A 16189-nucleotide genomic window follows, 5' to 3' on the forward strand; every position below is an offset into this window, starting at 1 on the left:
GAAAATGCTTTAAGAATGTACTAACCATAGCTAGACTTGTAACAGAATTGATATGACCTGTCTTATTTGTTGAAATAGGTGCCATGATTTCAATGTTGATTAGTAACTTGTAAGTGATTTATATTTTTCTCTCTACCTAAGGTAAGTGTTGATTGCCGCACTTATTAAATCCTTTATAACAACAGTGTAATATACAGTACTATTAGTAACTAGGAATTGAACTAGTCACTAAATACTAAGACCAGTGTTAAAATTAGACTTTCATAAAAACTGGATTTCAGTGATGTGTGTATTTTTTAGTGTTTTACTTAGCCTTCTGTTAACATGTAGAAGATCTTACTGCTTATTTTGGGAGTCAATCTTTAAAGATACTATCTGTCCTCATTATTTACAAAATAAATAACATATTTATAGCTAAAGTGGCAAGTATGCTAATTTGTTTCAGTTGAAACAGTTTATATTCTTGGAAACTTATCCCAGAACAATAGCCAAAAAGTTGTATTTATTATTTTAAAAGGAAAATTATTGCTTAGAAGGAAACATTATATGAAAACGTTTACGTGAACATTTAATTATAATTCTATTGCATTAATACCAGCTACAATTAGTAATAGGTATGTATAGCTTTTGCATTTAGATTTAGGGATTTTTTTTTTTGGAGAGTTAAAATGCATATTAAATAGATATTCAGTATGCTCAGTACTATTACACCCTTTTCCATTACACATACTTCCCCATTTTATATTTGTACAGTTAATTCCTGTATGTTTTCTTTACAGTTTCAAGCATGGTTAGATTGAATGGCTATTTTAGTTAAAAAAAAATTAAATCAGCATTTATATATTAATGTTATCAAATGATTCATCCTGTCAGTCCCTCAATCTGTTTGAATTGGCTTAAATACTTGTTCTCTGCAGTTATGATGAGGTCATTATACTGGCACAACTGGTTGGCAGTGTGTCTTTCTAATGAGTAATATTACAAAGTAAAAGTCACTGACGTATCCACACACACAAGTACACACACATATTTCAGATATATTGTGTATATAATATGTATATGTGATTAGACTATGTGTTCATTTTTGTCAAGTTTGCATTAGGTTTTGATATATTTTATAGCCCAAAGACTGAGAGGTCTACAGGTTTTGTTGGAAAGTCCTTTTAAATCATTCAGAATTTATATTTGTATTCTAATTAAAAAGTTGACCTGCCACTCTTTTTTTAGGAAGGTATGGTACGATGTGATACAGCAGTTGGAACACCTGATTACATTTCCCCTGAAGTATTAAAATCTCAAGGTGGTGATGGCTATTATGGACGTGAATGTGACTGGTGGTCAGTTGGGGTATTTTTATATGAAATGCTTGTAGGTGAGTAAAGGAGAATTTTGTATACCTCTAACATAGTTGTTCATCCTAAAACTTAGCCATTTGGCTTCTTCCAATAAGGTATTTATTGCATTAAGCAAAGTTAATTTTGTGTGTAGAAAACAAACTGATCCAAACCTAATTTGTGTGTTTTTAAAAGTTATTTAGAAGCCTAAGCAACTTTGTGATGTGTTATTTTTTTTATATATTAAGTATATGTCTTTAATGCATATGTAGTAATCTTTAAACATGTAACATTGACTCTTTTCCTTTGAAACTGATTTTTTTAATGTATCTTATTTGCTTTTGTTTTTCCTATCAATTTTTCAGGTGATACACCCTTTTATGCAGATTCTCTGGTTGGAACTTACAGTAAGATTATGAACCATAAAAATTCACTTACTTTCCCTGATGATAATGATATATCAAAAGAAGCAAAAAATCTTATTTGTGCCTTCCTTACTGACAGGTAAATAATCTTAACATTGAACTTTAATTTATTCTAAGGAAATTCTCATTTTGCTGCTTAGTATTTGAGGTCTGTATCTCAGCTCCTATATTTGAACTGTTGGGATAAAAATATTACTATTCCCCAAATCATTAATGATAGTGAAATATAATATTTTGTGGTATTCTGGTTGAATTTCTGGATCTCAAACCACTTGCCTTACCTAAGAAATTGGGGTAAATTCTTTTCTGATGGCTAGACCAGATGATTTTTTAAATTTCATTGTTGAAGTTTTAACTTGGTTAAGTATAAAAATTATATTTTCTTGAGTCTGAAGGTTTTTTTTTTTTTTTAAACATGTAACATCTCTGAAATTAGAGTGCATCTTACAATGTCACGTATTAATTTAATTGGGAACATTTTTTTCCTAGTGATGGAAAAATGATGCATCTTCTAACTGATGCCATTTAAGATAATTCAGTATTGTATAATTGAAATTTGCTAAGAGTAGAATTTAAATGTTCTTACCAAAAAGAAAGGTAAATAGGTGAGGTGATAGATGTGTTAATTCCCAATGGGAGAATCCTTTCACAATGTGTACATATGTCAAAACATCACTTTTTACACTTTACATATCTCAAGATTTTGTCAATTATACCTCACTAGAGCTGGAAAAAAGATTTAATTATATATGATTATATTTTGTTGAAATTAAGTAAATAGTGCAGAGCTATATCCTACCTCCTTCCCTCTGGAAATGGTCATTGGTATGATGTCTTTCAGATTCAGTAAGCATTTTTATAAATGTATATGCACGTATATATTTTAGAAACAAAAATGGTATATTATATGTACCCTTATGGTTTACTTTTTAAATTTACTTTTTTAAATTTAAACATGAACCACATGACTTACTAAGATTATGTTTAATATTTATGTTTGTATATTGTTAATTTAAATATTAGGGAGGCCTGGTACCTTTAGATATGTTTCAGTTTCAGATTCACTTTAATTAATATAAATTTACCATCCTTCATATGTCCTTTAGAGCCTGAAATGTAGTCTTTCATATTTTTACATTTTAATATATACTTTATAAATATAAGTACTATGCTGTGTGTTAGGTGCTAGGGATATAGAAATGAAAAAGATACACAGCCACTGTTCTCCACTAACCACCTAGTCCTTTGAGGGAAACAGACAAGTGAATGAGATGTTTATTGTACAGAGAGATAAGTACTCTGAGTTAAGTACTGTCTGTCTGCCATAGAACCATGGAGAGTTCCCTGATCCAGTCTGGGAGAGTCAATGAAAGCTTCTTCAAGAAGGTGTCACATTGTATCAAAAGCAATTTATCTTTTAACTCATGAAAAAATTTGGAATTCAGGGTGTTCTTGTTGTTTATAAGCACTAAAGTAGAAAACAGAAGTTGCTAAGTTCCCCTTTCCAAATCCACTAAAGGCACATTTTTAAACATTTTATCTCTATGCTCGTCTAAGAGGCCAGGAATCCCATTAAAACTCTCAGTTTTGTAGTAATGTCAAGAATTAGTTGTCATTGGTTTCTGATAGGTCAAAAATATTTATAATAGTGTATAAAGTAGAGATTTTAAATTTAGGATGTCTTTCTGAGTTTTTGTTAGCATTTGGTGTGAAATAAAGTTGTTGATTGCAAAAAATGTATAGCTACCACAGTGTTTAAGAGCTGTCAAGAAAATTCATTGTGTTTTATTCATTATGCTAATGAAACAAAGGGAGTGATTTATTAGGATTTTCATTGTCGATAGAAAAGTCATGGGGTTTCAACAAGTCTGTTTTTCATATATATTTTTCTAAAAAGTCTTCAATATTCTATCTTCAACTTATTTTTTATTTAAGTGGAAAATTATACTGAAAACCAATATAATTTCAAGGTGACATAGAACTATTTTTATCATTATGCACAGATTTAGCATTATGCCCACAAATATATCCTGACAGGTTATAATAATAATATCTTAAGTGATTAATAACTTTTTTCTTTCCCTCTATTCAGAGAGGTGAGATTAGGGCGAAATGGTGTAGAAGAAATCAAACGACATCTCTTCTTCAAAAATGATCAATGGGCTTGGGAAACACTCAGAGACAGTAAGTTATTTTTTCTTGTACATTACAGTGGATATTTGAAAGTAGTTGTAGTAAATACAGTCTTTTGAAACTGCCTTGCTAATATATGTGTATATTTGATGAAAATCTAAAGTACACAGATGTGGTTATGGATATTATCCTACTCTAATTAAAGAGAGAATATTTCATAATATTGGGAAAGCTGTACTGCTACTTCTCTGGTATCTCATTTGGGAGACCAAGATGAACTACCATATACATGAGATGGAATTGGGCTCCGCAGTCATAATTTGATATTTGATCTTTGTTGAATTGCCTTTTGTCTTATATTTTGATATCTCAATGTGAAGAAAGTCAATAAATAAAGGATAATTAAGGGGCGCCTGGGTGGCTCAGTCAGTTAAGCAGCTGCCTTCAGCTCAGATCATGATCCCAGGGTCCTGGGATCGAACCCCGCATCGGGCTCCCTGCTCAGCGGGAAGCCTGCTTCTCCTCTGCCTGCCACTTCCCCTGCTTGTGCTCTCTCTCTCTGTCAAATAAATAAATAAAAAATATTAAAAAAAAAAAAAGTAATTAAAATATATTTCCTGTGAAGAGACAAGTTATTATCTTGTTTTTACTAAAGAAAATATAAAATATAAGGTTCTATTATTGATAAATACCAGAATTTAATTATGAAAATACAGGAAATTACGGTATACTTGATTCCATTAGACTTGCAGTTTGCAATTCAGACATGAAAATATGTAGTATGCAAGAAATTATTTTCAGTCAGTTTAGAACATTTCCCTATTTCAAAAAACAGTTAAAATAATGAGATGATTCACAGAAAACCTTGTTCAACATAGCTGAACCAAAATTACAATGGTACCGAATGTGCCCAACATCTTTGTGGATTTGGAAGGCCAAGAATTCATCTTTCTCCTGTTGCAGTCTCAGGATTTTTTTTTTTTCTGTTTTCACAGAAAGGATAGTGTATACCAGTTCCTAACTTCCTGCTGTAGCAACAGCAGTAAACCTTAATGATGGAAATGAATTCAGCTGTGTGGTTTTAGAAACAGTTACAAATTAAGTAGGTAGTATTTATCTTAAGGACTGCCTATCTAGTTGAGACTGTGCAGGAAAGTTCAGGGAAAGAATCTTGTTAATTTTAAAGAAACAGATCGTGGTTTTCCCAATATTAGGGAAGTATCTTAGTTATCAAATATTTTTAAAAAAACAGGTATACTGCCTTCAGGTACAGCACATGTACTGTGTACAAGCTATACAATTGACTGAGAAGGGAGAAGGGGAAGTAAATTCTTGGGGAAATTAAGAAATTATACTACTACAAAGAATGACATTGAATGACCTGCTATCTGGGAAAAGCTATAGGAGCGGCTTGACCTGGAGAGAATTTATTAGCAGTTATACACTGGGAAATAGAGAACTTCCCTATAAGTAAATGTGACATGATTGTTGTCTTCCCACTCCATGAGAAACCGTTGCAAAGACAGAGATGAATAGAGTGAGATGATGGATGGTTGCACTGAAAAACTTTGTGGGTTTTTTTATTCAAGCTGTGCTCTTAGAAGTTGAAGAAAGCTGAAAACACACAAATATGATTATAATCTGAAGAAAATTTGAAAGGCTACTAAAGAAAATACAAAGTATCTTTTGTATTGGTTTAAATTCTTTCTCAAAGTGAAGCAATGTATAAATAACTATAGAATAACCACACAGTACTCTAAAAAATAGGGAAGACGTATTTCCTTTTGTGTATTGAAAAACTAATATTAATTAGGAGAGGAGGTAACCTAGTTGTTGGTATTTTAGGGGTGGGAAGTGAATACTGAACACCTGCTATATATGCTGAGCGCTGTTCTATTTCAGGCACTAGGAAAACATCAGTGATCAAACCAACAAAAGTTCTTTACCTTGCGGAGCTCATAGTCCAGTGGAATTGGGGAGTCCAAATCAATGGCATTTTATGATATTGTTATACCTCTTCAGTGTAACTTTTTATTAATTTAAAAACGGGTAAAGTGAATTACTTTATTGTTTTAAATCAAACTTTTAAAGGATTTCTAGGGATGCCTGGGTGGCTCGGTCGGCTAAGCATTTGCCTTCAACTCAGGTCATGATACCAGGGTCCTGGGATTAAGTTCTGCATCGGGCTCCTTGCTCAGCAGGGAGCCTGCTTCTCCCTCTGCCTGCTCTGCCTGCCACTCCCCCTGCTTGTGCTCTCTCTCTCTCTCTGACAAATAAATAAATAAATGAATAAAATCTTAAAAAAAAAAAAAGAATTTCTATGGGGCGCCTGGGTGGCTCAGTTGTTAAGTGGCTGCCTTCAGCTCAGGTCATGATCCCAGGGTCCTGGGATTGAGCCCCACATCTGGCTCCCGGCTCAGCGAGAAGCCTGCTTCTCCCTCTCCCACTCCCCCTGCTTGTGTTCCCTCTCTTGCTGTGTCTCTCTCTGTCAAATAAATAAATAAAATCTTAAAAAAAAGAATTTCTATAATGAGGTAATTTTATTAGTATTATTGATATTTATCTTTTTAAAATCTGTATTATCTATGATCTTGCTGTACTGTACTTAGATTTAACATACCTATAAACATTTTTATATCTTTTCCTAATCCTAATAGCTCCTATTTTGTGGTTATTGTTAAAAAAAGAAGAAAGAAAGAAAAAATTGAAGTCTGTAGAACTTATTGTTCTCTTCTTCCCCTTTCCTCTTCCTACCCTTTCTTCACTTCCCACCCCTAAAATACCAAGAATACTTTTATTGTGAACTGACCTCTCTGACCTGCTAAGCTTTTAAAAATTATATAACAGTTATAATTCTTTTTAAATTTTTTTGACTCTCCAATTTTCTTTGGCAGAATTGTTTACCTTTTCCAGATAGTAGTTCTTTTGGTATTTTACCACTTACATGTCTATAAGTTACAATGGCAGTTAATCTTCACCATCTGTTCCTTGGTGGTGTGGGAGCAGTGTACAAAATAGCTTGATTTTTGGCAGAATTTCCATGAGCTTCCTGATCTTATTCACTCTTAATTTAGAGGCACAGAGTATTAAGATTGTAAAATTACTTTTTTACTCATTTGAAATAGAACTGAAGAAATGACAGGCATGAGATTAAAGAAAGGAATTAAAGAAGGAACGAAAAGACCTAAATAACCTGCTATAGGTCACATTGCTAGTAAATGACAGTGTCAGGATTCAAATCTGTCTGACTCCAAAGCCTTAGATCTTCTGGAATACCATGTGCCATTTAAGTAATAGCATTCAGAATTATACAAAGTAGAAATGTAGTGAATCAACATTCTTGGCAGTTAAATTTTGGGGAAAATAAAATGGTAACATTTGTTACATGTAACAGATACATTATTAATAATACTATGTTAAATATAATAATGTAATTTGCAAAACACTTTGCCATTCATGATCTCATTTGAGATAAGATACTGCCATTACCTAATCCACCTATAGCTGGTGGGAAAAGACACAAGATGATAACAGGAGTAACTGTCAGCTCATGTGGTAAGTTTTCCATTTATTTAAAAACAAACAAAATGCATTGTTTGTAAGCGCATATATGCTATTCCAGGTTCTGTGGATTAATTAAGTCTAGTGTCCTCTCTTTCAGAGTTGTACATTCTCATGGGAGAAATTATCAGTGTAGGCTTCATAGATAAAGAATTGAGGGTCTAGCAAGTTTCAGGGTCCTAAGAGTTTAGACTTTCCCAGTATTATGTTGGGGTCATGTTTTAAAAACAAACTTTAAGAAAACTTACCTTTTTGTTTTGGTAAAGTATATATAACATAAAATTTACCACTTTAACCATTTTTAACTGTATAGCTCAGTGGCATTAAGCACTTTCACATTGTTGTGCAGCCATTACTACCATCCATCTCCAGAACATTCTTATCATCCCAAACTAAATTTGTTCACACATTAAACAATAACTCTGTTCTCCTTTAACCCCAGACCCCAGTAGCTACTATTCTACTTTCTGTCTCTATGAGTTTGTTGTGGTTACCTCAAATAAGTGTAATCATACAATATTTATCTTTTTGAGGTTGATGTATTTCACTTAGCTTGTCTTCAAGGTTCATCCATGTTATAGCACGTATCAGAAATTTGTTCCATTTTAAGGCTGAATAATATTTCACTGCATATATACCACATTTTTCAAAAATCTGTTCACATATTGACAGACACTTGGAATGCTTGTACCTTTTAGCTATTGTGAGTAATGCTTTTCTGATCACTGGTGTACAAATAAATGTTGGAGTCATTGCTTTCCATTGTTTTGAGTGAATTTTTGTATATGGTGTTAGGTAAAGTCTACATTCTTTTGCAGGTGGATATCCAGTTTTCCTACTATCATTTGTTGAAAAAACTCCTCTTTCATTAAGTGGTCTTGCACCCTTCTCAAGTCATTTGACCACAGATGTGAGGCTTTATTTCTGGGCTCTCTCTGATATACCATTGAGCTGTCTTTATGCAAGTACTACACTGTTTTGATTGCAATAAATTTGTAGTAGCCTTTGAAATCAGAAAGTGTGAATCTTTCAGCTTTCTGCTTTTCCGAGATTGTTTTGGCTGTTTGGGATCACTTGAGATTTCCATATGAATTTTAAAGTGGGTTTTTCCATTGGGGTCTTGGTAATGATTGCATTGACTATGTTTCCAATGAGAATGCCTTTTGTTTCATATATGTGCCTAATTGCTCTGACTGGAATTTGTAATACTGTGTTGAATAGCAGTTGTGAGATGGAGTCCTTGTCTTGTTCTTGATCATAGCCGGAAAGCTTTCAGTCTTTCACTAGTTGAGTATGACATTGGCTGTGGGTTTTTTATTATGCCTTTTATCATGTCGAGGAAGTTCTCTATTCCTTGTTGACTGAGTATTTTTATCATGAAAGGGTATTGAATTTTGTTAAATACTTTTCTGTGTTAATAGGAATGATCACATGGGTTTTCCTCCTAATTCTGGTAATATGATATATTACACTAATTGACTTTCATATGGTGACCCACACTGGAATAAATCCCACTTGATCATAGCATGTAATCATTTTAATATGCTGCTACATTCAACTTGCTAGTATTTTCTTGAAGATTTTTGCATCTGGAGGTGTTGGGGTGTGGGTGTGTGTGTGTGTGGTGTCTTGATCTGGCTTTGGTGTCTGAATAATTCTGGCCTCATGGAATGAATTTGTGTTCCTTCTATTTATCGGAAGAGTTTGAGAAGGATTGGCATTAAACCTCCTTCATACGTTTGGTAGAGTTCAACTGTGAAACAGTCTTGTCTTGGATTTTTTTTTTCTTTGTTGGGACATTTTTGATTATTGATTAAGTTTCTCGTAGGTCTCTTCAGATTCTCTTTTTCAAATAAGTTTTGGTAGTTTGTGTGTTTCTAGGAACTTATTTAATCTAGGTTATCTAATATGTTGATGTACAATTGCTTGTAGTTTTTTCCTTTTAAAGATTTATTTTTTTATTTTAGAGAGGAGAGAATGCAAGCGGGGGAGAGACGGAACGGGAGAGGGAGAGAGAGAGAGAATCTCCAGCAGACCTCCCCTGCCCCCCCACTTGAGCATGGAGCCTGATGCAGGGCTTGTTCTCACGACCCCAGCCAAAATCAAGAGTCAGACACTCAACTGACTGAGTCACTGAGGAACCCCTGTAGTTTTTCCTTTTATTGTTTTTATTTGTAGAAAGTCGGTAGTTATATGCGTACTTTCATTTCTGATTTGTCCCCTCTTTTTCCCCTTAGTCTAGTAAAAGATTTGTCAATTTTGTTGATCTTTTTAAAGAACTAATTATTTCCCTCTCTCGCTGTGTCTCTCTCTGTCAAATAAATAAAATCTTTAAAAAAAGGGGGGGGGGCGCCTGGGTGGCTCAGTCATTAAGTGTCTGCCTTCGGCTCAGGTCATGATCCCAGGGTCCTGGGATCGAGCCCCACATCGGGCTCCCTGCTCTGCGGGAAGCCTGCTTCTCCCTCTCCCTCTGCTTGTGTTCCCTCTCTCGCTGTGTCTCTCTCTGTCAAATAAATAAATAAAATCTTCAAAAAAAAACCAAAAACTAATTATTGGTTTTGTTAATTTCACTATTAATTTTCTATTCTATATTTTATCTGTACTCTAATCTCTATTGTTTCTTTCCTTACTGTAGCTCTGGGCTTAGTTTGCTCTTCTTTTTCTAGTTCCTTAGTATGTCAGCTGGGTTATTGATTTGAGATCTTTCTCTCTTTTTTTTAATGCAGGCATTTACAACTAAAATTTTTCTGAGTACTGCTTTCACTGAATCCCATAAGTTTTGGTTTTTGTTTTCATTTTCATTTGTCTCAAAGCATTTTCTCTAATCTCCCTTGTGATTTCTTCTTTGACTCATTGGTTTCTTTTAAGAGTATGTTGTTTTCACCACTTTGACATCGGCCGGAGCAACTTCTTACTAGAATACATCTCCAGAGGCAAGGGAAACAAAAGCAAAAGTGAACTATTGGGACTTCATCAAGATAAAAACCTTATGCACATCGAATGAAACAATCAACAAAACTAAAAGGCAACTTTCAGAATGGGAGATGTTTGCAAATGACATGTCTGATAAAGTGTTAGTTTCCAAAATCTATAAAGAACTTATCAAACTCAACACCCAAAAAAGAAATAATCTAGTTAAGAAATGGGCAGAAGACATCCGGATGGCTAACAGACACGTGAAAAGATGCTCAGTATCACTCATCGTCAGGGAAATACAAATCAAAACTACAATGAGATACCACTTGACACCTGTCAGAATGGCAAAAATTAACACAGGAAACAACAGATACTGGTGAGGGTGTGGAGAAAGGGAAACCCTCTTATACTATCAGTGGGAGTAATGCAAACTGGTACAGCCACTCTGGAAAACAGTATGGAGGTTCCTCAAAAGGTTAAAAATAGAACTATCCTATGATCCAGCAATTGCACTACTAGGTATTTACCCAGAGGATACAAAAATACTGATTCAAAGGGACACATGCACCCTGATGTTGGTAGCATTATCAACAGTAGCCAAATTATGGGAACAGCCCAATGTTCATCAGCTGATGAATGGATAAAGAAGATGTGTGGTATATATATATGCAGTGGAATATTACTTAGCAAGAACAAAATCTTGCCATTTGCAGTGACATAGATGGAGCTAGAGTGTATTATGCTAAGTGAAATAAGTCAGATAAAGACAAATACCATATGGTTTAACTCATATGTGGAATTTAAGAAACAAAACAAAGAAAAAAAGAGAACTATAGAGAACAAACAGATGCTTGCTGGAGGGGAGGTGGGTGGGGGGTGTTTAAGTGGGTGATGGGCACTTGTTGTGATGAGCACTGGGTGTTATATATAAGTGATGAATCACTAAATTCTACTTCTACAATTAATATTACACTATATGTTAACTAACTGGAATTTAAATAAAAACTTGAAACAAAAGAGTGTTATTTTCCAGGTATTTGTGAAACTTCCAATTTTCTTTCTATTGTTGATATCTTGTTTTATTCCATCATGGGCTGGAGAAGATACTTTGTATGATTTCAGCCTCTTTAACTTTATTAAGTTGTTTTTTGGCCTAACATAAAGTTTGTCCTGGAGAATGTCTCATGTACAATATGTATTCTGTTGGTGGTGGGTTGAGCTTTATATGTCTGTTACATCTAGTTGCTTTATGATACTGTTCACGTCCTGCATTTTCTTATTCATCTTTTGTTTAGATGTTCTGTTCATTTACTGAAGGTGGGGATTGAAGACTCCAACCATTATTTTAGAACTATTTCTCCATTTATGTCATTTTTTATTATACATATTTTGGAGCTATGGTGTTCATGCATATATGTTTATAATTCTGTCTTCTTGAGGAATTGACCCTTTTATCAATATCATCAATATGTCCTGTTTTTTGCTATTTTAATGGTCTTAAATGTCTATTTTGTCTGATACTAGTGTAGGTACCCCAGCTCTTTTTCCCATGGAATATCTTTTCATTCTTTTAATGTATTTATGTCTGTAGATCTAAAGTGAGTCTCTATATACTGCATTTAATTTGATCAATTTTATTAATCCATTCTTCCAGTCTCTACCTTTTAATTAGTGACTTTAATTCATTTAAATTTAAAGTGAATACTGTATGTAAAGACTTCTGCCATTGTTCTGTTTTCTGTATTTTTTCTTTCTGTTCCTCAGCTCCTGCATTATTGCCACCTTTTTTGTTTACTGGATTATTTTATAGTGTACTGTTTTGATTCCCTCTTCAGTTCGTTTTCTATATATTATTTAGTCATTTTCTTATAGTGATTACATTTAGTATTCTAAACTGATAACAATCTAGGTTGAATTGATACAATTTACTGTCAGAAGCATATGAAAACTGCTTCCAGGAATGCCTGGGTGGCTCAGTCGGTTAAGCATCTGCCTTTGGCTCAGGTCATCCCAGGGTCCTGCGATCGAGTTCTGCATTGGGCTCCTTGCTCAGTGGGAGCCTGCTTCTCCCTCTGCCTGCTCTGCCTGTCACTCACCCTGCTTGTGCTCGCTTGCTCTCTCTCTCTCTCACAAATAAATAAAATCTTTAAAAAAAAAAGTTTCTCTACAAATCCATTTTCTTCCTTTATGTTGTTATTGTCACAAATTACATCTTTATATATTCTGTGCTCATTAACATAAATTTATAATTGTTTTATGCATATTTCTTTTAAGTCATATAGGGGGAAAAGTGGATTTATAAAGCAAAAATACATAATCCTGGCTTTTATATTTACCTGTGTAGTTACCTTTATTTCTTCACAAAGCTTTGAGTTAGTGTCTAGTGTCCTTTCATTTCAACCTTAAAAAACTCTAACAATTCTTGTGGTGTGACTAGCAACAATCTCTAATCTTTCCTTTACCTAGGTAATCTCTTTAATTTGTCCTTCATTTTTGAAGAATGATTTTGCCGGATGTAGAATTCTTGCTGAACCATTGTTTCAGCACTTCAAATACGTTGTTTCACTGCCTCTGGCCTTCAAAGTTTCTGCTTAGAAATAGGCTCTGAAGGAGAGCCTGGGTGGCTCAGTCAGTTAAGTATCTGACTCTTGATCTCAGTGCAGGTCTTGATCTCAGGGTCGTGAGTTCAAGCCCTGTGTTGGGCTCCATGCTGGGCGTGGATCCTATTTTATTAAAAAAAGAAATAGGCTTTTTTTTTATTACTTATTTTTTAAATTTATTTTGCTTTTCTTTTTTTTTATTAACATGTATTATTTGTTTCAGGGGTACAAATCTGTGATTCATCAGTCTTACACAATTCGCAGCACTCACCATAGTACGTACCCTCCCCAGTGTCCATCACCCAGCCACCTCATCCCTCCCACCCCCCTCCACTCCAGAAACCTTCAGTTTGTTTCCTGGGATTAAGAGTCTCTTAGAGTTTGTCTCCCTCTCTGGTTTCATCTTGTTTCATTTTTCCCTCCCTTCCCCTATGATCCTCTGTCTTGTTTCTCAGATTCCTCTTATCAGTGAGATCATATGATACTTGTCTTTCTCTGATTGACTTATTTTGCTTAGCATAATACCCTCTGTTCCATCCACGTTGTTGCAAATGGCAAGATTTTTTTTTGATGGCTGCATAATATTCCATTGTATATATACACCACATCTTCTTTATCCATTCATCTGTTGATGGACATCTAGACTCTTTCCATAGTTTGGCTGTTGCAGCCACTCTGGAAAACAGTGTGGAGGTTCCTCAAAAAGTTGAAAATAGAGCTACCCTACAACCCAGCAATTGCACTACTGGGTATTTACCCCAAAGATACAAATGTACTGATCCGAAGGGGCACACGCACCCCAATGTTTATAGCAAGAAATAGGCTTTTAATCTTAATCGATTCCTCGTATATGTATGACAAGTCACTTTTCTATTGCTTTCAAGATTATCTTTTTGTCTTTTCAAAGTTTATTATAACGTGTCATGGCGTGGATCTAAATTTTTCTTACTTGGAATTCATTGAGCTTCTTGGTTGTGTAGATTCATATGTTTCATCAGGTTGGTTAGTTTGGAGCCATTATTTCTTTAAATATTCTTTCTGCCCCTTACCCTACTTTCCTGGGACTTTCATAATGTGTATGTTGGTATGCATTATGGTGTCCCAAGAGTTTACGTTTTCATTCCGTTTTCTTTCTCTTCCTACACTTGATAATATTAGTGGTCTTATTTAAATTCACTGGTTCCTCTGCCTGCTCAGATTTGCTGTTGAACCTTTTTAGTGCATTTATAGTTTCAGCTATTGTACTTTTCAGTGCCAGAATTTCTATTTCGTTCCTTGTTCTATCTCCTTATTGGTATGTTGTATTTGTTAAGATATCATACTCCTGGTTTCCTTTAGTTCTTTGTCCATAGTTTCCTTTAGCTCTCTGAGCACATTTAAGACTATTTAAGGTCTGTTTAGAAAATCTAATATCTGGGTTTCTTCATTGATATTTTCTGACATTTTCTTTATTCTCCATGAATAGTCCATACTTTTTCTGTTTCTTTACATGCTTTGTAATTTTTTTTTGAAAACCGGACATTTTGAACAGAATAGTGTAACTCTGGAAATCAGATTTCCCCCTTCCCAGGTTTGCTGTTGTTGCTTGTTATGGGCTTCAATCATGCATTTGTTTAGTAACTTTTTCAAACTATTTTTACAAAATCTGTATTCCTTGTCATGTGTGATCACTGAAGTCTGTTTTCCATTATTATGTCATTGGTCAGCCAGTGACAATTCCCGAAATGCCAAAATTTAGTAGCTTCTTTCTTCATTAAACATTCCCCTGCTTGTTGTAAGTTTTTTCTTAGATTTCAGAGTTCTGAAAAAGTTGCTTCTGATAGTTTTTGCCAGCATAATGGCTACTTCAGTGAAAAGGTGGCTTCTTAGAGCTTCCTACTCTACCTTTTTTTTTTTTTTTTTTTTAATATCAGCTAGATTCCTTTTTATGGAACATGATTCCTATATTACCAGTTATTTATGGAAAGGTAAATTTTTATAAGTGGATTACTCTATATATCAATGATAATTCTGTAAAGCTATCTTTATCCTTATTCTTATTTATTAGTTCTGACATGATTATGTGGTATTCTGTAAAACCTAAATGTCTTACTTTAAATGTAGATGAAGTATTACTTTTATAATTCTCCCAGGACTTCCCCTACTTGTATCTCAGAATTTAAACAGAATTTGTCTCATTTTAAAACTACTCTAAAATGGTATATAGTCTATAAAAAGACTAGATTCATCTGAAACAGCAAGAGAAAATTCACCAAACTTGCTCTGTTTCCTTTTAAAATCGATCTTATATGATAATTTTAAAGTAGAGTTTTTTAGCCTGAACACTAGATCAGCTAAATCTTTTTTGTGTGGGCTGTTCTGAACTTTCTTGGATGTTTAGCAGTATCCCTGATCTTTACCCACTAGATGACAGTAGCACACCTCCCCCAGTTACGACAGCCAAAAATGTATTCAATCATTGCCACATGTCCCCCAGGGGAGCAAAATTGTCTCAAAATTGAGAACCACTGTTTTAAAGTAGAATTTATGCCAAGACCATAATTGATTTATTTGCTTCACAAGGAGAGACAACTTCCCCCCTCTTCCCCATCATTTTACAAATTAGGCAGTTAGTATTATTAGGAAGCTAGAACTGTCTAGTCAGGCAGTTCTCCTGGTCATTAAGAAAAGAGAACGGTGGAAAAGATCTTTTCTCATTCATTGTTAGTATTATAGCTTCTTTGGGTTAAATTGTTGTTTCCCAAATTCATCAAATAATTCACTGTATCTGAGATGCACAACAATAGTCATTTCTTGTCTGGAAAACCCAGATGATTCAATAGAAAATTTATTCCTTTCTATAAGAGATTAATACCATGAAACCAGGTCAGTTATTTTTTGTTGCTCATCTTCATCTTTTTTTTGAGGCAATATGATATGATTGTATCTAAAATAATTATTAAATATTTTGTTGCTATTTTTGTTTTTTTAACACTATATCTTTAAACTGAAACACATTTTTTCTAAATTTTAGATGACTCTCTGTAGCATATTCAAGCTCCAAAATAAGATAGTAGTAGTATTACTTTCAAATGGTATTTTCTCCCGTATTATGAAGTTTTAAGCATTGCCATATATGGTTTTACTTAATTAAGTATATATGAGCCTCACTCTCCATCAAGTTTATAACTCTTGAAAATTGTGTCCATGTTTTAAATCTCTGCCCTCTTTTCCTAACAGC

General features: G+C 34.0%; 1 protein-coding gene across 6 annotated transcripts in view; it reads left to right on the forward strand.

Annotated features, from left to right (window-relative positions):
• The window catches only part of ROCK1 (Rho associated coiled-coil containing protein kinase 1), a 149888-nt gene that overhangs the window by 59731 nt on the left and 73968 nt on the right, over nt 1-16189 (forward strand). For all 6 annotated transcript variants that reach the window (XM_032421458.1, XM_032421459.1, XM_032421460.1 and 3 more), the window contains 3 exons: nt 1228-1372; nt 1700-1838; nt 3852-3943. In XM_032421458.1, the coding sequence (XP_032277349.1) occupies nt 1228-1372; nt 1700-1838; nt 3852-3943 (376 nt within the window). The remainder of the gene's footprint in view (nt 1-1227; nt 1373-1699; nt 1839-3851; nt 3944-16189) is intronic.

This window comes from Phoca vitulina, unplaced genomic scaffold (assembly GCF_004348235.1).
Source record: "Phoca vitulina isolate PV1807 unplaced genomic scaffold, GSC_HSeal_1.0 scaffold24, whole genome shotgun sequence".
NCBI classification, from domain to species: domain Eukaryota; kingdom Metazoa; phylum Chordata; class Mammalia; order Carnivora; family Phocidae; genus Phoca; species Phoca vitulina.